At 42.1% G+C, this 25,855-nt stretch overlaps 1 protein-coding gene and 1 pseudogene across 2 annotated transcripts; one reads left to right on the forward strand and one right to left on the reverse strand.

The window, feature by feature from the left end:
- The first annotated feature begins 4,449 nt into the window (after window positions 1-4,449).
- SLC35H1 (solute carrier family 35 member H1) lies at window positions 4,450-19,421 on the forward strand. Of its 2 annotated transcripts, XM_075177685.1 has the most exons (10): window positions 4,450-4,701; window positions 5,382-5,550; window positions 8,529-8,679; window positions 9,119-9,182; window positions 9,316-9,388; window positions 11,078-11,246; window positions 16,998-17,081; window positions 17,305-17,480; window positions 18,803-18,932; window positions 19,071-19,421. In XM_075177685.1, the coding sequence occupies exons 2-10, from the start codon at window positions 5,407-5,409 to the stop codon at window positions 19,160-19,162; spliced, it is 1,083 nt and encodes a 360-aa protein (XP_075033786.1). In that variant the 5' UTR covers window positions 4,450-4,701; window positions 5,382-5,406; the 3' UTR covers window positions 19,163-19,421. The 2 variants fall into 2 exon arrangements, with proteins under 2 accessions (XP_075033786.1, XP_075033787.1); XM_075177686.1 differs by lacking the exons at window positions 4,450-4,701; window positions 5,382-5,550; window positions 9,119-9,182 and having other exon boundaries at window positions 8,590-8,679.
- A 2,785-nt stretch (window positions 19,422-22,206) lies between these two features.
- On the reverse strand, window positions 22,207-23,424 carry LOC142095417 (nuclear factor 7, brain-like; annotated as a pseudogene).
- Window positions 23,425-25,855: the final 2,431 nt, after the last annotated feature.

Raw genomic sequence — 25,855 nt, forward strand, 5'->3', positions numbered from 1 at the left:
GCTCTACCTCTCTGGGAATGAACTCTGGCCACAGAGGACCTGCCCCTAATGGTCTGGCCTCTCACCAATGGACCCTCCTGAAGGGATTGGTGAAGAGACCCAAACCTCGGAACCATAGGGTTAGGGGTACTTTTACCTCCCGTGTCCGGAGAAATAATATTATCTAATATTTAGAAAGGCAATGGTAGCACAGCGCGCCAGAGGTCCTACTCCTCTGATACCCAAACATACACTGAAGTTCACACAGGGTTGCAGAGGGGATACAGCCTGTCGGCAGGAAAGTTAACTATTTGAGTGCCTACTCCAAGTTCCCTCATACAACCCCATGGTAAGTCGGGTCCCCCAGGTGGAAGTAAGAGAAAAAACATAAATCGAACAGTTATGACAAGAAAAGAGAGTGATAAAAATGGTTGACTGTGTTGCTGCTGCTCAAAAACTGACACCTGTATAGTGTATTTCTTATATTATACAGTAAGTAGTCTACAGGTTGATTCTGATAGTGGCCATAAAATTATACTCCTAACATTAAAAGTCACCATTAAAGGTTCAGTGGCTGCTTTTATTTCTGCTGTGTAGATGTTCTCATGAGATAATGGGAAACTCATTTATTCTTCATTAATAACATAGAATTGCAACATCTACAACTAAAAAAGTGGAATTATTCCTCTGCGGAATGGGAAGATGAATAAATGAGCAAGCGGTGCCAATGCTTGCTCTAATTCTCTCTGTAATTTTAATAAATACAACATGAGATCAACTTAATTAGCCAATCAATTGTAATAGCTATAGTATTGTTCCAATTCCCTTGCATTTAATTATGGGATGTGCAGCTAAGTAGCAGAGGAATAATTTGGCTGCGTTTTAGATATTGCAATTCTATATTAATGGATATATTTATTTTTTTCCTCTGAGAAGACTATACACAGAAATACTATTACTTTTTTTTTCTTCTTCTTTTCTATTATTGTTCTTAAGTTGGGTACACATTGATGCAATTATCGTGCAGATCACATGCTAAACATCCATTTGGTCAGATATATCATTACTGTGTACGCTCCTACAATCATGTTTTATCTTATCTAGCACATTAATTGTTTCACTTGGTTTTATAAACTTCCTGAAAATCATTATCAACGATTGAATGATGTTGGGCAAATGTGGAAGTGTGTACACACTCACAACCAGCAGTGCTGGCAGATATCTATAGAGTGAACTTTATTGAGCAAAGAGAAAAGAAAATGACCTTAAGGGGCACTCATGAATGGAAATAGACAACATATATATTTGCATTATATTGATATGTTGATGATATAAAAATCACTCTTTATTATGTACCAATTTAGAACATACTTCTAGTAGCGAAATATTTAAAATTAGTAATTGAAAACATACATTGATATATACATAAATCAGTTAAAATAGACAATGCTTTATGATGTGCATCACATAATGTCTTGGTTTTCCATTAGTACCCCTGGATGATCCACCCAGTGCACATCAAGGTGTTTGCTTACTCAGCGCTCTCAGAAGTCTCTGCAAACTCGAAGTGCGCTTCAGTGTGCTGAGGAGAAACCTTTACAGAAGCCCACAGCCCAGAAGTATAAAAGTCACATCTAAGCCCAGCCTCTTATCACATTGGTACCAGCTCTTTAAATCACTAACGTCTGTCTCAATTTGGTTTTGCACTCTGTACTTTGTAAGGAGCGTCTGTACTCTTGCCAACTCCTTGTGTAAACTTTTTTTGTTCCTCTACAAACACACTGCTATATTACTCCTGTAAGCCCATACGTCTCCGTGTAAATCTACGTGTACTTGAGCAAAACAAGACCAACGGCAGGACCAAACCTGGTTTTGTACTGCGCAGTGCACACTTTGCCCTTCAGCCAGAGGGTAGACTGCAAGATACAGGATTATGTCAGTGGATCTGTTTCATAGACAAAGCTGGTCTAGCCATAAAGAGATTCACATAAGAGACACTCAGGGGTAAACATATTAAAGTGGAGGTGTCCCCAAGAGCAACCAATCAAATTCTAGCTATCATTTCTTAGAGTGTACTGTTTAGGTTTGATACATTTACTCCACCGAATTGGCTTTTGCATTTCAAGGTGCACAGTTTGTTTCCTTAGAACTTCCCTTTACAAGTTTCCCTTTACAAGGCAGCGCCGCTTTAAATTTAAGCGCTGAAGAGGCTGAACTTGCCGGAGATGAAGAATCCGGAGATTCATACATTTACCCCCTGGTCTTAATTATTACATGTCCCTTTGGTGTGTTTGAATAGTTTTATTTAAATTGATAAAAGTGCACTTAGTAATGTGCGTTTCTGCAAAAAAATGCAACTGCAAGGGTCAAAATGTGTCATTAAAAGTATAGGACGAGCCTTTCAAATGTGCTAAAAAAATAAATAACTTTTGTGGGGGGAAAAGTCCTGCACCTCTCCTTACCATCATCTCATTTAGGGGTCTGTTTATTAAAGTTTTTCCCCCTTGTAAAGCCCCGAAAACAACTTTACCGTTAAAATCCCTATGTATTAATCTAGCATAGCAGTAGATATCGGAGATATCTGCTGCTTTGCACCCATTAGCGTTTTTCTGAGCACTCCCCATAACAATGTATGGGGAGTGCTCAGTAACGCTATGTATTAAAAACTGGCAGGTGAAATATTTCTTTTTTTTTTTACTTGTTAATGTACATCATCTGAAGCTGGCGTACATTAACATAAGTGAAACTTTACACTGAAAACAGCGCTGCTCTGACGAGCAGAGCTGCACAGCGCATGTGTGAAGGGATCACATGATCCCTCCATCACATGCTTCAGGTTCCTGCAGACACGGATCTCTGTGCGCATGCCCGAGTTTACCAGTCGGCGCATGCGCACAGGGATTGAAAGAGGGACGATCGGCACCGCAGAGGGAGGAAAAGAGAAGAATACAGTGTTAGGTAAGTGATACACTTCACAGGAGCAGCCGTTTTTCGGAACAGCTGTTCCTGTGTTGATTTTTAATACATATAAGAAACTTTTCAATCCGCATCTATGCGATGAGGATTGAAAAGTTTCTACAGAAAAAAAACGAAGGGTCATAAATAGACCCCTTAAAGAATTTGAGCCAGAAAACTAAATCTTATCTTTGCATGTGGGTGCATAAGAGAGTGAACTTTCACACCCCAGTAGATGCCACAATCTTAGCCCACAAATTCATGCACTTACCCCTAAACGGGGTGCAATTGTCCAAAAGCCAAGAGTGAGAAACCACTTAAGAGCATTTGTGCTGGTGTTTTGCATTATCATGAATGAAGCTTCTCCGTGGAAGCCTGTAACCCATGTTCTCACAGGATGGTTTAGACAACTTTGGGAGATGATTTTCGTTTTCCCTCACAACGATTGGTCTGATTCTACAACTGATCAGGTCCAATTCCTAATATATATCTGATAAAAATCGGCGGTACCAATTTTGTGTATCAAAAAATTATTATTGGCAGCTACAATGAAGTGAGGAAAAAAATAACACTACACGGAATGCTAGTTTGGGAGGAAGGAGTAGTCCTCTTGCAGTATCATGTATAAATGTCATATAGCAAGTATCATCATCATCGCCATTTATTTATATAGCGCCACCATGTGTCTGAACTCTGGCAAACTAGCCAATTTTAATGATGTTAAACGGAGGGAGGGTCTTGTATGTTGCGATGCCTCTCCTTATTTTACTACTACTGTTTCTTGTGAAGAGAACTTAACACAGTAATCAGTAAGTAACATTTTACCAATACCCATGCGCTGAGTGAAACCCTCGGGCATGCGCACAGAGATCTCTGCTCTCGCTCTGCAACTAGTTGCAGAGAGCGAGCGGTGAGTGACAGGAAGGGATCATCCCTCCACACATGCGCTGCAGAGCTAACAGCACTGAAACTTTTCATTTATGATAATGTACACCAGTAACATGTTTGAAAAGTCAATTACACTTATTGTTAAATAGCGTTGCTGGGCACTCCCCATACACTGTTATGGGGAGTGCTCAGTAAAAATATAGGAGATGCAAAGCAGCAGATATCTATGATAGCTGCAGCGTTGCTACTATCATAAATAGCAAATTAGTGTTTTTGGGGATTTTACAGGGAGGGGGGGTACCTTTGATAAATAGGCCCCTTAGTGTTGGCACTAAAACCCACATAGGACATGCCAATGCAACTTGGGCAATACTCCTTCACAATGTTGGAACGATCACATTTCCGCCAAGTAAAGCAGCTAATGCGCTTCAATGTGTCCTGTGGATCAGACTGTTCTCTGGATAACGCCTGGGAAGCGCCTTACACGTGAATAACCCTGACGGAAACCATCTATCCCCCTGTATGCAGCAGGACTGGAGCTAGAACACGGCTCAGCCTGATCTCCCATCACGCAGCAGCAGCCCCGCCCCCTGTGTACCATGTGACCACGGCAGTCACATGACCCGCTGACGTCAGGAGGGGATCTAGCCATTCCCTGGCTGTCACGACCACTGGTTGGCAGCCTCAGTGTGTGATAGGTGCCAGGATAATACACATTATACCAGGTGAATGAAAAGTTTGTCGAAACACAGGAAGGGGAGCTCTGACTACAGAGCTCAATATGGAATCACTGGTTAATAACAGCAGCCACCATGCTGTGTGTACCATATGGGAGCCTCTACAGATGTTGGAAACATCCAAATAAGTGTGACACTCTGGGTAAGTGGTCTGAACATGAGATACAAGTGCTCAATGTGACATGTCAGAGGTTTGCAATATTTTTGCTCCATGCTCTTGTGACTTCTGGTAATGTTGAGCAGTGTAATAAATTGTATTATATATCTTACTAAAAGATTACTGGAGTTGTTTTACAGATGGGAAGATACATCAATTTAAAGGGGAACGTTCGATTTTGCTTTTTTTTTCTTAGCTCTTCCTTTTAGTAGAAAAATTGGCTATAACCCTGTTACTACTCTGTGCATCGGTGTCGTGAGAATTTGAGATCTTGTAAGATCACTATACTTACCTCCCCCAAACATTTGAGTCATTTCGCCTGTTATGTGGGGACTATGGTGTGGCCCATTGCATCCAGCCTGTTGTAAACTACTTTCACCTTGTTCAAAAGTCTCAGAGTACCAAGGCATGGAGAATTAAAAATGTGACATTGCCCCTCCCAAAATGCTTATTATTAGGGGACCAGGGAAGAAAATAAAATAATTATCACTACTATGAATGATGCTGAATAACCCAGACAAACATTGCGGAACAGATAGTAAACTAAAGTGATAGTCACATATTAAACGTGTTTATTATATATGACATATGTCATAAATATGAGTCTAAGGACACAGGTTCAATACCAGCCATCATCTAATTTGGTTTTGCTCTGTGTTTCTCAGTTAGACTTTGATTCCATACATTGTAATGCAGCAAACCATTGGAGTGGCTGGAAAGATGAGTTTACCTTGCTGGACCGTAATATGGAAGATTCTTCTCACTGTGGGACTGGTCCTCTTCTATTACTCCTTCTCCATCGGGATCACCTTCTACAATAAGTGGCTGCTCAAGGTGCGGATATTGTGTGAAGGACGCTTTAAGGATGTGTCGGTGGCAGTTCATGCACAGTGGACATATATGAGGAATTGTACTACAGTGCTCTCTCTTTATAGTGCCACCCACACTTACCAAAAGTCTTGTTGTCTTAACATTAAAATGTAATGGTTCCATTGTAAGTCACCATCTTTATGACGCCGCCCTCTGTATATTGCAACTTTTAGGCTGTGTTTTAAGCGTATATTATACAGAGGTTCCACTATTTATTGATAGGAATACCATCTATATATTTCTCTACAAATATTCAATAAGACATACAGGCACAAGTCTATTTTTTCAGAGATTCTCATTTTTTTACATTTATAATCACATGTAAGACAGTTGGCTTACTATTTGCCTGGTCATTGACTAAACACGAATAGTTTTTGACCATAACCTGGTCATATAAAATGCAACAAGGAAACAGCCACACTTAGTGCAGTTCAAATTATGCTACTGTTAATCTTGTTATATTGAATCAGCCCCTATTAGATCCAACACCAACATCACCACCATCCAACACTGCCTGGACAAAAAGAAAGTCGCTTTGTTTGCGAGTGACATGCCGCTCCTTATTTCTTAACCACACTTCTCCATTACAGTACTAATAAACCTATTATCCCAGTTTGGTTGCATTTCTAATTCCAAAATAAACTAAATTAAATCTGAAACTATGAACATCATAATCACTACTATTCCTTGATTTAATACATAAATTCGTACAGCAGGTTGCCCACACTTTGACAGAGTTTAATGTTACACAAGATTCCAAAAACTAAAATATTAATCCTTTGTATTAAACATGCACGCATTACTTATCAGCACATGTTAACACATACCGTAGCTCCTCGGTCATTTATCAGAAACTCATCCAAAACAAATGTTTCTCTACCGTCCCATATGGTAAGGGGAGAGGACACTGTTTCACCATAGGGTATAGTGGGCGCTATGCTAGGAGTGATTCACTATCTAATAAAAAACATTGGCTTATTTCTTCTTATTTCTGTCCCTCTATGCCCTTTCCCCCTCCACTGGAAGTAATCAGTTTTATACTTAGAGCCCATAGGAGAAGGGCCTCTTTATTTTTTGTTTGCGATTTGCACTGGGGCTCTTCCAACACCCCTGGGCGGTGGGTGTGGGGTAATAAAATTTTTTTTTTTTAATATTTTATAGTAAAAACACGATTTTGACTTGGTATACTACAGGTCACAGCAAGCCCAGTCCGCCATTAACAGTTTGGGCATGCTGGTGCTTGTAGTACTACAGCATACCCATGGCTCCCGGGGCACGCAGGCACTTGGGGAACCACAACATACTAGCCCTAGCAGCTGTAATTTTCTCATTACGCAGCGAAGTGAAGAGCTAGTTTGCGGCAAGCCAAAGTCTAGGGCCTTAATCTGTTGATTAATATGTTTTAATTTATTAGTATATGATATTACTGTATTGTATTGGGGGTCCGCTCCCTGGCGGTGGCATTGCCGTTTGAATATCTGTTGTGACTGTCGACTTTACACAGTCACAAAGTCGCATTTTAACCATGTAGACACACTGAACCTGTCGACATTCAGCCTGTCGACATTTTGGTGTCAACAGTCTCACCGTCGTCAGGTTCACCCTGGACAGACCGTACCTATACCTCATTCTCTATTTTTCTCCTCTATGAATTCATGCTGTGTAAAGTGGTAGCACCTCCTGATGTATATTTCAAATGAATTAGAATAATACTGAGCTACAGATTTTGGTGATAATCTAAACTGATATATCTTCAGATACAGATCTAGTGCTGCAGTGTCTTTATTTGTTCAAACCATGTTAAAGAAGTTTCAGAGTATTTGGGAGACACTGTCCTTGATTCGAGTATAGGGGGCTATATTTACTAAACTGCGGGTTTGAAAAAGTGGAGATGTTGCCTATAGCAACCAATCAGATTCTAGTTATCATTTATTTAGTACATCCTGCAAAATGACAGCTCAGACTGGTCTCTATCCTCCAGTGCATGATGTTACTGGGGTGTATTGTATCTTGTTATGAAGCGGTGCATTTTGCTTCAGGCTGCTTTCCTGTCTACGGTGGTGGTTACATTTAATCTATCTCTGCACTGTGAAGAATCTCTTCACCTGCTGGATGTGGTTAGAGCCTTAAGGGTTCTATGTGGACAGATCTCTATCTTTAAAACATAAAACAGCCTCCTTGTCCTTTACGATGCACATAAGAGAGGATGGCCGGCAACTAAATGGACAATTGAAAGGTGGATTAAGGCTACAATACGTCAGGCTTATGTTTCACCAGTTCCGGAAGGTATTACTGCCCACTAGACTAGACCGGTGAGCTCCTCCTCCGCAGCATGACACGGTGCCTCAATTTAACAGTTGTGTCGAGCAACAACCCAGCCCTTGTCCACACCTTTACCATTTTCTAGAGATTCAATGTCTTTGTTTCCAAAGACGCCAGCTTTGGCAGCAAACGTTGCGCGCAGCTGTGTCTGAGCGTACTCTCCACTAGGGGCAGCATTGGAACATCACCATGGTGAAGCAGTGTCCCCCAAATGGAATGATTGAGAAAAGAGAATTTTTGTACTCGCCTTAAAATCCACTTATCTGTATTCAATTAAGGATGCTACATGGCATCCTTTTGTTCTTCGTTCGGTTTGTGTGTTAAGGTTAGTCTTATGTAATGGTCTTTGTTAGGTTAAAACTGATTACTTCCAGTGTAGGGGGGCATAGATGGAGATGAGGAAGGTAGAAACGTTTTGTTTGTTTGTTTTTTCATTACATTGTGCCTCACTCCTGCCACAGTGTCCCTCAATTTTTTTTTTAAAAAAAATATTTTTATTTATAACAACAGAAATAAAACATAGTTCATAATACAAGCATCGTAGCGCAAACATCCTCATTGTTTATGATTGTGCTGAGCTGTGTGCATGATTAATAACACATTTCCCTTCTCTTTTGCAGACATTTCACTTCCCTCTGTTTATGACTCTTGTTCACCTCCTGATGATCTTTGTCTTGTCGGCATTAAGTAGAGCCCTAATGACATGTATCAGCGGCCGTGCGCGAGTTATTCTGTCATGGTCGGACTACCTCAAAAAGTTGGTCCCCACAGGTACAAGCGTATGAAATTCAGCTCTACCTCTTCTGATGACCTTCTGTAGTCACTCTATCGGCTGTTTGTCTATCTGTTTATAGCTGTTATGGATTAGATGCGTTCCTGCTATCAGACTATAAAGGTTTCTTCAATTATTTATAAACTATATCTTATTTGTGGGGGTTTTGGATAAGCTGATAGTTGGTCATCCCATCCTTCCTGTACAGTCAGAATATTTCACTATATAATAATGGAGTTTCAATCTCCTACCTAATTTTCCACTTCCACCACTGACTGCTCTCTTACCTCCCTGCTGGCCCTACACGGTAGCTGTTCAGGTGAGGGAGGGAGTCCGGTACATGGAGGGAAATGTCACTAAATAGCAGGGTTTGAACAAAGGTGTATGTGGTTGGTATCTTTAAGGAGTTTAATACTCACTATTGTGTTCTGTCTCCAGCTTTGGCCACTGCTCTGGATATTGGACTCTCCAATTGGAGCTTCCTGTACATCACCGTGTCTCTGTAAGTCGGCAGGAGTGTGTCACGAGATGGGTTAGGTTTACAGTAGGCTTGGGTGGATGTGGTGGAGGTAAAATCTTTTTTTCTGGGTGTATGACACTCTCTCTACCACTGCTTTATTTTTTCCTATCACCAGATACACCATGACCAAGTCCTCTGCTGTTCTCTTCATTCTCTTCTTCTCGCTGCTCTTCAAGTTGGAGGAACTGGTGAGACACTGGGAGGGGTGCAGGGTGGAGAGGGGGTGAACAGACGTATAGAGGATTCCACCTCTTTTTTTTTTTACATATGGTTTCTAACTTATTTCCAGAGATCAAACATATATTGATCTGTCAAAACAACGCATGAATAAATGGCAGTAGAGTAATGTTTTGCGTGCATAGGGGCATATTCAATTGTCCGTGTTACTCGCGGCCTTAAGAGTATTACTGGTATTACGGTAATTCTAAGCCATTAAAGGTACAGTAATAACGGTAATTACACGCACTATTACCGTAACAACGGTAATGGTGCGCAAGCCACGTTACTTTTGCGAGTAACACGGACAATTGAATATGCCCCCTAGTGGAACTGGCGGATGAAAGGTGTTTATTAGACAGAAGAAATCGTATAGGACATTTTTTTAGAAAATACTGAAGAAATTCTAAATATTATGGTAATTAGAAGTACGAATACTTCTATAAAATATGAAAAATATACACAGTTTACTCCAAAGTGATAGCATAGTATATAGATATAGTTTGTGGCCTGCAGACCCTGCATTTTACCTACATTGACATTTATTAATAACAATGGGAACTGCCGTCTTGTTCAGTTCATCAGCATTAATCATTCAAATTCAGCAGCAGTATAAAGTCATAGTAATGTATGGGATATTGTATTTCTCCCTTTCTAATTTGCAAAATAATGATTCACCAACTTTATGCTAAGTACTTCTCTCATACATGGTGTCCAGGGTCTGGAACTAGACAACCCCCAGTAATTAAGTAATTCTCCATTTTTCTTTATTCTCCTTATGCTGTTTGAACGACTGAAGCATTTTTATCTTGTGTCATTTTACAATCACAATAAACCAATGATATCCTGCCAAGACCAGTTTTCTTTTCATAGCAGTGATTTATTGACTGACAAGCAATAAAAACCGACAACAATTAAGTGATTAAATTGTATATATTTGACTTCAGTAGTATAAACAGTGATCACCTTTCAGGGAGCCCTTCTGTCATTTCCACACCTGAATTCTTTAGGTAGAAGTGCACTAGTCACTCCTTGGTCCCAGGGTGAGCCTGCTTTGGTTTAGTTTAACTCCTTCTTATATAGAAGTTATTTGAATAGTGGTTCTCTGGGATGTGACCATATAAGGTAATAAATATAAATGTACATATATGATTCGCTTAGCACAACATACATATTGAGTGGTAGAACACTACAGGTGTTGGTAAGATTTAAGTTCAGCTAGATGTTTAGCCTTTAGCCATACAAATTGGAACCCTGATTTCCCTGCAGTTCTAATACGCAGGACGTACATTTGTCGCTTCTTGAAGTTAGAAATAAATATACAAATGTATCATAGAAAACTCTCCTGATTAGTTTTAACAAGCAAATTATGGTCCGTTTCACTGAAATGTTTGGAATATGTATCCAGTGTGTCCCTATATCAGAATAAGTGGTGGTGTTTTATAAGTGTAATATAAAGCAGGAGACAGTTGGAATTAGTGTCTTACTGTCGAATGCCACTGGTTTATGACACACATGAATCAGGACTAAGTGGTCAGCTGATGTTAAGCATGTTTCAGTTGTGGCCTCGTAGTTCTTTTTACCATTGGAATATTATGTAGTCATTTTATGTCGAAAAATGCTCATCATCAATCTGTTGTAATTAATCCTGTCTTATGCAGAAACCAGTTCTTATCCTAGTGGTATTGCTTATTTCTGGAGGCCTCTTCATGTTCACATTCAAGTCAACCCAGTTTGATGCTAGAGGCTTTTTCTTGGTTCTCACGGCTTCTTGTCTAGGTGGGATCAGATGGACCCTCACTCAAATCCTCATGCAAAAGGCTGAGCTAGGTAAGTAAAAGCTGTGATCTAATTTGTAATGCAAAAGTGGTGTGACTAGGCTGCTGGCATTGCGTGGTGTGACTAGGCTGCTGGCATTGCGTGGTGTGTGTAGGCTGCTGGCATTACGTGGTGTGACTAGGCTGCTGGCATTGCGTGGTGTGACTAGGCTGCTGGCATTGCGTGGTGTGACTAGGCTGCTGGCATTACGTGGTGTGACTAGGCTGCTGGCATTACGTGGTGTGACTAGGCTGCTGGCATTACGTGGTGTGACCAGGCTGCTGGCATTACATGGTGTGACGAGGCTGCTGGCATTACATGGTGTGACTAGGCTGCTGGCATTGCGTGGTGTGACTAGGCTGCTGGCATTGCGTGGTGTGACTAGGCTGCTGGCATTGCGTGGTGTGACTAGGCTGCTGGCATTACGTGGTGTGACTAGGCTGCTGGCATTACGTGGTGTGACTAGGCTGCTGGCATTACGTGGTGTGACTAGGCTGCTGGCATTGCGTGGTGTGACTAGGCTGCTGGCATTGCGTGGTGTGACTAGGCTGCTGGCATTGCGTGGTGTGACTAGGCTGCTGGCATTGCGTGGTGTGTGTAGGCTGCTGGCATTGCGTGGTGTGTGTAGGCTGTTGGCATTGCGTGGTGTGTGTAGGCTGCTGGCATTGCGTGGTGTGACCAGGCTGCCGGCATTGCGTGGCAGAGTGTGAGCGACTTGCTGGGGTCGGCAGAGTGTGAGCGACTTGCTGGGGTCGGCAGAGTGTGAGCGACTTGCTGGGGGTCGCAGAGTGGAGGTGATTCATTAAGACAAGCAAAGGGAAAAAAAAAAAGGAGTAGATATTCTCCTGGACTAACCATGTTGCAATACAAGGGGTGCAAATTAGTCGATTCTTTTGCACGTAAGGAAAATACTGGCTGTTTTTTTCATGCAGCACACAAATACTGGATAGCTTTTTTTTTTTTTTTTTTTTTTTAACACTGAAATTATATATAATTTACTAATCTGTCCCCACATTTAAAATTTACCTCCCCCTCCAATGTAACATGGTTTGTCCAGGAGCAAAGTTACTCTTTGTGTTTGCTTTCCTTTCCTTAATGCATCAGGCCCAGTGTGAGTAAGCTGCTGGAATTACATAACGTCAGTAAGCTGCTGAAATACTATAGTGTCAGTGATGTGCTATAATAGGCTGCTAGAATCATACAGTGTCAGTAAGGCTGGGTACACACGCTATAGGGTTTTCAGTCGATTATCATGTCAATAACCCGATAATCGAGTGTTCGGCCCGACATTGCATTAGTAGAACGAGGATTGTTCCAAAGCACATCATATGGTTTCATTTGATTTTTAAACCGGACTAATAATCTTGTTCATCGTTGGAACAACCTTTTCCCAGTTCTGCAGTGTGTAGGCACTAATTATCAGTCATGATCCTTTCAGACGACTGTTATGACCGATGAAGAGCACAGATCTGAAAGTAAATCGTGAAAAACGTGTATTGTATGTACACATGAATTTTTTTTTATATATCAGTCATTGGTTAAATGGTTCCAGATAACACATTGGGATTAAATTTCTGTAGTGTGTACCCAGCCTAAGCCACAGTTTCATGCATGGTATTAGACTACTAATTTGTAAGTTGTTGTAGAGGGTAGTGCTTCTATGTGGCTGGACATTAACTTACTGGTTCTGTGTCTAGGGCTAGAAAGTCTTATTTATTCTATTGTAGTTTTCATTTTAGCTATGTTTTGTTTGTTATAAAGATGCTGGTTTCCTACAGTACTGGGCTGTTCTACTAGTAGAAAAATATGGTCAATCAGTGGTGCAGACCAATGCAGTTGGTCTGCACACAATAATTACTACATTAAAAAAGTCCTATAAATAACATAGTGTATGTAACATGCTGCTTGCTGCAGCATTACCTTGCTCTGCACCCTCTCACCCAGCCCTAGGACTCTGCTGATGTACCTCTTACTGTGTCTAATGCTGAATGGCTGCTCTGCTGTAATCAACAAACACTGGATTTAACAAGTCCCTTAGTGTATGTATTGTGCCTGAGCAATAGGCATTATTTACAATACTATTGTTGATAATCGGGCTACCCATTACTGACCTGGCTTGTCTGTCATCTGCTTGGTGACTCTACATGGGTTTCCGATCTTCTTTTCTGAGATATCTTTGAATATCCTTTTCATTTTACAGTATGAGACACATTGGGCCTGATTCATTAAGGAACATAAATCCAGATACATGCCGTAATTTGCGTAAAATTGCACTGCGATTGCTTGTCGTGTATGGGTGGAATGAGGGCGGGATGGCGCGTCTGCAATGTACAGTAAGAGTGTGCCAAGTGCAAGCACATGCACATCTGTATGACACAAACTTTGGGCATCTCTCTGGTATGTGATTATCAGCTGTATCACATACACCAACTATAGGACAGGTGTAAGTGCAGAGTGATAGTGATGAAGGCCGCATGTGCATGCTGGTATATGTGTTTGCAATCAAGAGCAACTGTAATAATACATTTTATGTGCAGTAGATATTAATAACATCCTGATCAATGTTTATCATGGGGGGGAAAAGTAACTTTATTTAATGTTTTTTCATTAGTGACTATTATTAACAGGTGTTATTGTGTTTATTAATATTTTTATTTATGTGTTCTGATGGGACTTTATATATAGATATGTATTGTGCAGTGTGTTGTGTAGCAAGAACTGTATAGACAGAGCGTACTTACACCTGTATTCAAGAACAAGTGTTTCTGGAGATCCTCTTCTTCCTGTATACGGGCGTACCTGCTTGCATTTTCACTTTGCGTTCACTTTGCATTCCTTAATGCATCAGGCCCATTATTTCCTATAATACACACGTTTCAATTTGACAAACAGAGCAGGTTATTTAGAATGAGAGAATCCTCGGATCCAGGTGTGTTTTACCTTCACTGACAGTTATACATTCATCCATGGGACACTTTCACAATGAGACATATGATACAAGTGAAATCACTGCTCACCAGATATAAGTTATATTTTACAGGATCGTGTGTCTCCACCAACAGCTACAACTGTTATTCCACTATGTTACGTATCAAGTGATTCCCCCACCTCTTACATTGTAAGATCATTTGGGCAGGGCCATCTTTACCTTCTGCTTCATGTCATTGTATGTTGTTTGTTTTTATCCCCTCAATGTACTGCACTGAGTACTATATTGGCGCTTTATGAATAAAGAATAATAATACATGAGTTGTATTGCTGCTTAACAAATATAAGGGATAACATCACTACCCATCAAATAGAAGAATACAATTTAAAGGATATTTTACTATTGTATTCATGTTACTTTTGTGTTCTATGGAAGCTGTCCAAGTACAGCACCATTCAAACACAGTATGCTAAATTCCCTGTATGTCTTTCTGTAGACAGTCTAAACCCATACTGTAAGCCATTAAGTCCCTTTAAGTCCCTCATTTCTTCTCAGTCCTCCAACCCCTGTCACCTCTTTGCCACCTTCAACTCCCTCCTCTCTCCCCCTCCCCCTCCTGTCCCGCCCTCCCTCTCTGCCACTGACTTTGCCACTTTTTTCTCTTCCAAAATTGAGGCCATCAGACTGAACATCTTCTCCTCCCCTTCTCCCACCACCCTCATCGCCTCACCTCCCTCCAACAACAAACTCTGGTGCTCCTTTTGCCCCACAGCAGGGGAAGAAATTCGCTCCCTTATTCTTTCCTCTCCTCCCTCTACCTGTCCTCGCGATCCCATCCCCTCCCACCTCCTTCGCTCTCTTTCTCCCTCTGTCTGCTCTTACCTTGCACACCTCTTCAACTTATCACTCTCATCTGGTGTAGTCCTCTCCTCTTTTAAACACGCTCTTATCTCTCCTATCCTTAAGAAACCCAATCTTGACCCCACCTCTCTCGCGAATTATCACCCTATCTCACTGCTCCCCTATGCCTCCAAATTACTTGAGCGGATTGTCTGCAGCCGCCCCGCCAGACACCTCTTGAACTTTTCCCTCGTTGACCCCCTCCAATCCGGCTACCGTCCTCTTCACTCCACCAAAACTGTCCTGGCCAAGGTTACTAATGACCTCCTATCGGCCAAATCCAAGGGTCACTTCTCCCTACTAATCCTCCTTGACCTCTTCGCAGCCTTTGACACCTGCTGCAAACTCCTCTCTCTTTCGGGCCTCTCCGGATCTGTCCACGCCTGGTTCACCTCATACCTCGCTAACCGCTCCTTCTCTGTATCCACGTCCGGCTCTTCCTCCTCCCCCTAACCTCTCCCTGTAGGAGTCCCGCAGGGCTCTATTCTCGGCCCTCTACTCTTTTCGCTCTATACTTCCTCCCTTGGTGCTCTCATCTCCTCCTTCGGTCTTCAGTATCACCTTTATGCTGATGACATTCAACTCTACATCTCTTCTCCTGATCTTTCTTCCACCCTCCTCTCTCGTGTATCTGACTGCCTCTCCGCCATCTCCTCCTGGATGTCTGCGCGTTTTCTCAAAATTAATATCTCTAAAACAGAATTCATTGTCTTTCCTCCGTCCATATTCCCATCCCACCATGACCTCTCTATTGTCGTCAATAACACCACCATCTCCTTTGTCACCCAACTCCGCTGCCTGGGTGTCACCCTCGACTCCTCTCTCTCTTTTGCCCCCCATATTCATTCCCTTGCCCAAGCCTGTCGCTTCCAACTAATCAACATCGCCGGCATCCGTCCCTTTCTCTCTCAGGATGCCACCAAGACTATCGTCCACGCACTCATCATCTCCCGCCTGGATTACTGCAACCTCCTCCTCACCGGCCTCCCCCACTCCCATCTCTCCCCCCTCCGCTCTATACTCAATGCGGCCGCAAGACTCATCTTCCTCTCACGCCACTCCCCCTCTGCCTCCCCTCTCTGCCTCGCCTTACACTGGCTTCCCTTCCCCTACAGAATCCTTTTCAAACTCCTCACCACCACTTACAAGGCTCTCTCCCACTCTACTGCCCCCTACATCTCTAACCTCCTCTCCATTCACACTCCTGCCCGCTCCCTGCGCTCAGCCAATGATCGACGCCTCTCCTGCACTCTTATCGCCTCTTCCCACTCCAGAATCCAAGACTTTTCCCGTGCTGTCCCCCTTCACTGGAATGACCTACCTTGTTCCATCCGCCTCTCTCCTACTCTGTGCTTCTTCAAACGTGCGCTGAAAACCCACCTCATCCTCAAAGCCTACCAACCATCCGCATAACCCCTTCATCTCCTCCACTCGCTCTCCCCCCTGGCCTCATCTGGCTCCCCTTGTGCCTGTTCTGTTTTCCCTCCCTTAGGATGTAAGCTCACATGAGCAGGGCGCTCTTCCCTCCTGTCTCCTCACCTGTTCTTCTGCTCCGTGTTTATTGCATTAGCCAGCCTGGAGTTTCTGAAGTATTGGTATTTTTGTTTATTGTTTTGTACTGTTTCACCCTGTATAGTCTACTGTTTGTACTGTGTACGGCGCTGCGGAAACCTTGTGGCACCTAACAAATAAAGGATGATAATAATAATAATAAGCCAATGGTGCAGGTTTTTAATCATATATCCTGGGGTTCTGTTTCGTAATGTTAGGTTGCACTTGCTGTGGGGTAATGTGATTGTCTCCACGTCTAAGTAAGGTTCATTGTAGACAATGTTGTAAATCCAATATTAAAAGTAATTTGAAGAACTGAAAATCCCTTAAAATGTTTATGGTTATATGTCAATGGCCTCTCTCTCCCTCTCTCTCTCTCATAGGATTACAGCATCCCATAGACACCATGTTTCATTTACAGCCTGCCATGTTTCTCAGCCTTTTCCCACTGTTCATTGGCATTGAAGGTGAGATATTACATAGTGGTTTCAGGCAATATTCTGTTTTTGGTTAATAAATGTGAGTTGCAGCCATCAAAGTTTATGTGGACTCTGTGTTGTCAGTATTCGTGTTTGTCACTGGAATATAATGAGAATCCAAAGTTGGATTCTCATTAGTCCAGTTGTAATTGTGTCTGAATGTTATTATTTGCTGCTTCGTGACTCCCTGTTATATGCCCCCTTCCTCCAGGTCTGCATGTGTCCACGTCACAGCAGCTGTTTCGCTATGAGGATGTTCAGGGGCTGCTTGTACTTTTGGGTAGCCTCAGTGTGGGAGGACTGCTCGCATTTGGCCTGGGATATTCTGAGTTTCTACTGGTGTCAAAAACATCCAGTCTCACCCTTTCCATCGCTGGCATCTTCAAGGTAGTGTTCTCCATATTCTGTTTCTATGGATGTGCCCATGCACTGGTGCCCGGTAACGATCCTATCAAAATGGATAGGATCATTATCGGCCATGGTGGAAAATGTAGTCTGAAGATGACGACAATCATCCTGTGTTAGTGCAGTCTGGAGGAGATCCTAACAGGCTGCAGTGCAGACGGACATTACATAGTAAGATTGAAAACAGACTTGTGTCAGTCTAGATCCACCCCTAATAAACACTTTAGTGCATTGATCTTGCGGCAGGTAATAAAAATCTAACAGGGGAATAACTTCCTGACCCCAAAACTGCCAGTCTAATCATTTCTGAGGATCAGTCATCCCCATAATGTCCTCTACTAATTAAAGCGATAGATATTATTTCTTGTAAGATGGGCATCCAATACAATTATTTTATTCTGTCGGTGAATATTCCATTACCACCGTATGTGCCATCATCGGGCTGAGTCTGATGGGTAAAGCAGCCAGATTTCGTCTAATTTGACCACCATATGCATGACCAAATTGAACACTTGTCATTTATTTAAAGCTTAGGATTAAGCAGCAGTATCTGCCTATGCGTGGCCAGCTTTAGATTGTATTAGAACACGGTGGCTAAGTGGTTAGCACTTCTGCCTCACAGCGCTGGGGTCATGAGTTCAATTCCCAACCATAGCCTTATCTGTGTGGAGTTTGTATGTTCTCCCCGTGTTTGCGTGAGTTTCCTCTGGGTGCTCTGGTTTCCTCCCACACTCCAAAAACATACTAGTAGATTAATTGGCTGCTAACAAAATTGACCTTAGCTTCTCTCTCTTTCTCCCTCTCCCTCTCTCTCTCCTTCTCTTTCTCTCCCGCTCTCTTTCTCTCCCGCTCTCTTTCTCTCCCGCTCTCGCGTGTGCTGCGGAGTCAGTGGCGCTATATAAATAAAATGGTGATGGTGATGAACATCACAACCAGAAAAACACCATGGTGACTCAGTGAGTAGTGCGTACACGATTCACACCCCATATTAGTGCCAGGGAACCCATGTCTGCCATTTACTGCCAGGTGTTCACAGAGTAGCTTCACAGCACTTTTCTGCCACTGCTTTTATTATACAGGTGTGTGGGGTTTTCACCTCTTGTGTTATCTCGTGTTCTCGCTGCCTGATAAACGTGTGACCTGTTCTGGTTTACCAGTGAGAAAGCTCTGTGCCTCTGAAATAGAGCATGTAAACGTGAGCTGGTTACCACACATGTATATATGCACAGGTGTGAGTGGAGCCTGAACTGAGAAATATCCTATGTAAAGTACATAACTCTAAATCCATTCTTGTTGTTCCCCAGGAGCTCTGTGTTCTATTGTTGGCGACACATTTATTAGGTGATACAATGAACCTACTGAATTGGGCAGGATTTGCTGTATGTATCTCTGGCATTGCCTTGCATGTTGCTCTAAGGACCACCAATACTAGAGGTAATCCTAAGCAAATAGACACATATTAACTATACACTTGAACAAAAAGATGATAATGCTATCTAATATTATTGTTCTAAGGATACAGCAATTGTACACACACTTCATCTTATTCTTTTATTTCACCTTAATTCTCAGATGAGTTCCACAAAGAACAGAGAGTATCGCTAAACACAGACATGGAGCTGTTACTCAGGGGAGGTGAAGACGAAGAGGATGAGGAAACGTGACTGATGTTTTCTTAGATTTAGTGGGACTAAACAAGATAACCATCTGAAGATAAAAAGTGACCAATAATGTGAATCTGCCTTTACAATATGAACGTGGAGAGAGGAACATAATGCATATTCTCCGCCGAGTGGTTGGGGAACAGATACTGGGACATTGGTATATGGACAACGGTGTGTACATACTGGCACCCCTATATTTATGTACCCTGAGAGCTGGCTTCTCTCACTCCTCCCTAATTAAAATATTCTCCTCTTGTGAGACCTGCTACTTCTGTTATAGACCAATGGTTCTGCTGCTGTGTATGTTGGACTTGCAGAAACTCTGTGTTGCTATGTCTTCTCGGTCAGTGTTACACACTGCAGCATAGTCAAGCTGGGTACACACTACAGAAAATTTCTCCCCATGCAATATTGCTAACGATTTTACCAAGGACTGAAAGTCCCGGTCAGCATGCCGAATCATGCGCACACACTACAGACATTTTACATGAATTTCCATCAGAGGATTGTCGTTTACGGTAGCCATCAGCTCAAAGTATCGTGAGTCCGTACACACTCTATAGATATCGGCAGTGTGCTAAATTAATTTAAATAAAGGGTGAACCTCAGCACACACAACACCCACAACTATACATCCACAAACAGGAAATACCATCATCACCATTCATTTGCTTGATAGGCAGGTCTGAAATAAAGACCAAAAGTGTACATGTGCTGTGGTACAGACACACGGTGGGCACAGGTACATATGTTTAATAATGGCCATAATAGGTTCAATAATAAAACTAGACGTATGTGTATGTAGATGTGTGTGTGTGTGTGTGTGTGTGTGTGTGTGTGATTTTATTTATATTTTTATATATATATATATTTATTAGTGTGTGTATATGTATTGGCAGCACGGTGGCGTAGTGGTTAGCACTTCTGCCTTACAGCACTGGGGTCATGAGTTCAATTCCCGACCATGGCCTTATCTGTGAGGAGTTTGTATGTTCTCCCTGTGTTTGCGTGGGTTTCCTCCGGGTGCTCCAGTTTCCTCCCACACTCCAAAATCATACTGGTAGGTTAATTGGCTGCTAACAAAAAATTGACCCTAGTCTCTGTGTGTGTCTGTGTGTTAGGGAATTTAGACTGTAAGCCCCAATGGGGCAGGGACTGATGTGAATGAGTTCTCTGTACAGCGCTGCGGAATTAGTGGCGCTATATAAATAAATGGTGATGATGATATGTAATTGTATGTATATGTGTGTATTATACACGGAATGATAGCAGGCAGAGGATCATACAGAATTGAAGAAATGGACATATGTTACATAAGTAAATAATAGATATATGTCTTTACACATGTGTTAACAATTCATGTATACACTTATATACAGGAACACACAGATGACAAATGGAGCATGTAGAAAAATGTTTATTATTGATTCGCCATTCACAGATCACTATTTCCACGTGCTTCACGTTTAGATAATGCACCACATGGGAGATGTAAGAAACAACATCATAAATGTAAATATACACGTCCAGAAAGGTGTCGCTGTTGGAGGAAATATTGTCAGACACATGGTCGTGAGTATGTGTACACTACAGAATTGGCACAACATCGTTTATAGAGATTTTTAGTCTTTTTATGAAATCAAACGATACGATGTGCTTTTGAACGTATACACTAATGTGATATTGGACCTAACGGCCGTTTATGGTGTAATACGGCCCAACACTCTCGCAATGAACTCTTATAGACAGTGCTTATCTGGCAGAGAGACGGAGGGATGTGAAAAGAAAAATATTTAGGTCCTTTGGGTGAATGACCTTTTCATATGTTGCAAAGTGATTTGATTTCAACCAATGACCACAGATCCATTCCACCAGATCAGATATTTATTCATTTCCTCTGTAAAACAGCATCGCCAATACCTCAACAGAGATTATAGTCCTAATCTTATCTGACACTTTCCACTCCAGTACTCAGTAACCACAGAACACACAGGCTGTACTCTGACTCACGGCTGTAACTAAAACAGCCCCTTGTCTTTTATTTAGATGATTCCACAACAAGAATATAGGGTATAGTAAGTGTTAGCTTAATCCACAAAGCATTTCCTAAATGGGCCAGACAAAATTGGTGGCATGTTTTAGAAGTAATTGGATTTAAAGCAGGTGATTCTCCTTCACTTTGGAACTGAACTCATCTGTGGTGAGCAGCAGGAGCCTGTAACATAAAGACCCCTCATTAAATGAGCTTAAATAGAGCATCGGAAATATTTTGAAGAAAAATTATGTTCTTGTTAGAAGACGCGAAAGAACTCGAAGCCAATCTACAAGAACAGCACCGTTGTTCCCCCTCAGAATGTGGTCTGTGCATGAAAATAACAGTTTGGGCATCCCGTGAACAAATAATAAATTGGAAGTTTGGCACCGGCAATGGAACATCATATTGGGCGAGAAGAAGTTAGGTGTGATTAACCTAATCACCTACTTCATTAAAGAACAAAACACCACAAACGTCCTAATACAGAAGGTGACGGCCAACACTAAAAGGACACCGCCACGACGGGAGCAAAAAGAACGGGAAACTATATTACAAACATGCATCGGCCAGAGGGAAACAGTGGACCTAATGACATATTTAAGAGGGATCGCCTACCGCTTATAAACAAGTTGGTTATGCCAATATAATATATGTAATGCAAGTTGCCCTCCTGAAACATTGCCTGTAAGTATGCACTTAGAGCAATGTGTGAGCACTGCGCTATCACATGTTACAAACAACTTTTTAATGCTAGTTTTATATTAACTGTGACCTTTTTCTACCTAGGAAATAAAGGACATGTTGTATGCTAAGAAGAGGAGGGTGCTGAATAACAATTACCTCAGGCCGAGGAGCATTTCAACAATAGAAAGGATCTATAAAATACAGTGGATGCAAAGTATTTTATCATTAAACATATTTTATTTTCAAAACATAACATAAACCTAACATTTGAAATAGAAATGCACAAGAACACTATACAGCAACATTTACACTGTATGTTGAGGCGTCACAGGTAAGCAAATGGGGTGTACTTAATTAGAAACCACAACAGCAATGCAATTTTTTCATTGCACGAGGTTAGTTGTGTAAGGGAATCTGCACTACGGCCAGAATCGTGCAGGAATTGAGACAGGTAGGGATACAGCTTCTCTGTGAAGGTGGCATTGAACGTGTAGATGGCGGTCATGCCGTCCGCATTGTAGTAGGGGATCTGACCACCTGGTAATCCACGTAGACACCGATTCTCTTGGGTTTGGAATTTATGGCTAGGGTCTTGGATGGAGACTCGAGAGCCTTGTAAGCGTTGCCATTCCTCAGCCAGATGGCCCAATACCCGTTCTTGGGGTTCAGCTTGATCTTACTCTTACGGTTGCTGGACTCACTGGCCATGCCAACATCCCAAGTGGTTTTATCTCCCACTTACACCTCCCAGTAATGGCGGCCTGAATCGAAACCCTCAGATCCCAGTACAAGGATGCACTGACTGAACCGTTTAGGATTGTCAAGGAGGGGGAGCTTGGTATCCCCATATATAACACTGGTCAGCCCATCAGACAGGATCAAGTTGGGGTGCGCTGTGCTGGGGTCCAACAACATCGGAGACAGATATGGATCAATGAAAGACTTCATCTGCCACCACACAGAGTACTGAATGGGTCCCTTGAATGTTCCCTGACAGATCTTTAGATAGAAGGGTGTTTCCGGAGGATATTGCTTCACTCTGCTGCTCCTGACACTTCTTAATGAATGATTTGATGTCTGTGAGGAAAGAGATGGAGTATTTAATGACCAATTTGCTTTCCTTAGTAGGTATTTTATGTAGGCCGTTATATTATGTGGAGGCATAGCTCATGTCTGTTTTACATCGCGTCTACTATGTAGCTGTCGTGATAATGCACTTGAAGGCATTCTCGTGTAGTTCTATTGGTTGTCGTTATTTTCAGTGTCATTAATTCGTACCCAACCCGTGCAGCAGTAGGTTGGAAGTATCAGAAGCATCAGTTAGGAGATCAATACAGCAATATAATCGATTGTTATCGTACCATAAACTAGATTATAAAGATTAGAACCAATCAGTAGTGAAAGTACAATAGCCAACAGAGAGGGGGGCTAACAAGTGAACTTTAGGAAACTGCAGAGTGGGAGCACTGGTGGAGATCGCTGGCATAGCCTGGTTCTTGCAGTAGTCGGGCACTTGTTGGCTGAGATCGGGGTGTTCACCCATTATAGAGCAGAGGGATTGCTGTGTACCTGGATTGTATCTGCCCAGGTCGGTAAGATCCTGTCCCGATCCTTAGTCTGGGACTGATCCCGGCTGTGCTGGGTAGGGAGGAGGCAATGACAGGCAGGGAAAGGAGGAGACTACTTCATGAGGGCAATAGGGGACGGGGGCAGCCAGGAGGATCAGGGGTACAACACAGGGGGGAGGAATATGTGGATAGAACAGTGGGCAATAAAACCATAAATAGATGATAAATATAGAAATAGTGCACAGTGTGGCTAAACTTTTTACATTTCTTCCTGCAAACAGATGGAGTTGGGGGCACAGGGGGGAGATGTGCAATCCAGCTGTACATGAGAGAGAATTTATTATATTAATGCATCATTATAACATTCCTCCCAATAGTCCCAATTTTGGAGGGACATTTCAATTTGTGTATTATTTTCAAATACATTAAACGGTATAAAAATATATACACCTACAAAAGAGGCGGAGCTTAGTAGGAAAGAGGGTGGCAATTTTAAAGTTTGTGGGCAGGGATTGGGCTGAACGGGGGCTTGGCTTATTTTGTCCTGCTTTCGGGACTCTAAATGTTGGGAGGTATGCAGTTGCCACATACACTTCTTAAAATGACACTTATTAACTCTTGAATAAAGCATCTCTCAGAAATCACAGTGCCTTTGTTTCACAGGTACAGATATAAAGTGTTTGCAACTGAACAGATGTCCATTCCGGATAGTCTGCAGTACTTCTTGTTATATTATTCTGGTTGCATTTGTTTTTATTACATAATATAAATATTTCTTCCAATAAGCGCTGCATCATAACTGAACAATTCAATAAGAATGTAAATTACTTTCAGCAGTTTAAGTCTTTTTTTTTTTTTAAACATTTCGTAGAGAACTGTCTGATTAATTCCACAAAAATGATTTATTTAGTTTGTGTTGCAGACTAATCCCAGTGTTAGACTATGACAAGATGTCAGAATGCCCATTTAATCCTGATTTTTTTGACATCTATATGGAAGTGAGATGAATTTTAAACAGAAGTAAAATCTATTGCATTTAATTTATAGTCCCCTGCTAACCTACAAAACGCCTTGATAGCCCATCAGGTACATTGTGACTCAATCTCCTAGTTTTCATTCCTCATATCAAAAGTTGTTTAGACTGACCCAGAGTAAGCTTGAAGTGCTGCTAGGTACTCGCCCTCATTCTTACATTTCTTCACCTGGTTCTATAGGGTTTATGCCCTAGTTTCCATTTTAATGCACTATTCCAACCACAGTATGGGAAGCTTTGCGAAATAGAGAGCCTAGCTAGCATTGATTATGAAAAGGGTTTAAGACCTTCCTTAAATAAGCTCTATGGTGTTGAGATGGAATTTGGTAACGGGGACAAGGGATCTCAATTAACTGTCTAAAACCTGCTGCATTAATGGTGGATATTGAACGCAGATCTAATATTAGCATGATTGCCATGGCGCCTGTGATCCGCTGTGCGTCGGGGTCAGAGCGATCATACTTTCTTCCTCTTGCAGAGGATTAACAGTCAAGTGTTGCAAACTACTAGTAGTCTTCTTCTTGGTCTGCTTTTGGGTTGAAGATCCACCCCCCCAGCAGCAGGAGTGGGCCTAATGCTCAACAATTTTTCTGAGGAATCCTGGATAGCGGAGGAGTCATCTAGCCTTGACATCTTGGATGCAGGACTAACTCCGATCACTAGTGAAGATATTGATGATGAACGTTTTGGCGGCGTAGATTGCAGGTGCTGGGATCTAACTGAGAGAAGGGAGCTAGCTGATGCTGATATGCTTGTTAATATTTTGGCATGTTGGCAATTTTATGTGTTTCTACAGTAAACTTTCCATTTATTCGAGTTGTGTTTTTTCTTTACCAATGTAAAAGCTTGTTTGTGACAAAACCAGTGACATATACCCTGCAGCACACCTCCCACTGTCCTAGTTCCCAGAAACTTGGTAAGTTTCATCATAAAGTGAGGGCATATTGGGGCTAGGGCTCAGTGGAATGAAGGCGGGGCTTATTTTGACCCGGTTTCACGTGTATGAATTTTGGGAGTTTTGCTGCAAGTTATATATGCTGTTATATATTGCATTATTAGTAGCTACCAACGGCAATTATCTTCTGGAATGCTTAACATCTTTCTCACTAAAGCCTCCCATCTGTCTGGATTTCAGTGAGAAAGTTCCAGTTTTAGGGCTGTGTCCCGCTCTCCTGCTCGGGAACTTGCTTGTCCTGAGGGTGAAAATGTTGGGGGTATGTTTGGGTTATGTAATGGGCAGTCGAGTGCTTTACAGCGCTAGGCAGCACTTTGTGGGCGTGGCACCACCACCATCACAATGTGACCACACCCACATTGTGACATGGCTACACCTCCTGCCCGCTGCCAGGGGCAGACCTGTTGGGAAGTATGGC

This window comes from Mixophyes fleayi, chromosome 6 (assembly GCF_038048845.1).
Source record: "Mixophyes fleayi isolate aMixFle1 chromosome 6, aMixFle1.hap1, whole genome shotgun sequence".
NCBI classification, from domain to species: Eukaryota; Metazoa; Chordata; class Amphibia; order Anura; family Limnodynastidae; genus Mixophyes; species Mixophyes fleayi.

Excerpts from the sequence above, each read along its gene's own strand:
- SLC35H1 (XM_075177685.1), top strand. The coding sequence starts at position 5,407 with ATGCAGCAAACCATTGGAGTGGCTGGAAAGATGAGTTTACCTTGCTGG. Across the intron at positions 9,183-9,315 it reads CTGTACATCACCGTGTCTCT|ATACACCATGACCAAGTCCT; the intron begins GTAAGTCGGCAG and ends TCCTATCACCAG. Across the intron at positions 18,933-19,070 it reads AAGGACCACCAATACTAGAG|ATGAGTTCCACAAAGAACAG; the intron begins GTAATCCTAAGC and ends CTTAATTCTCAG.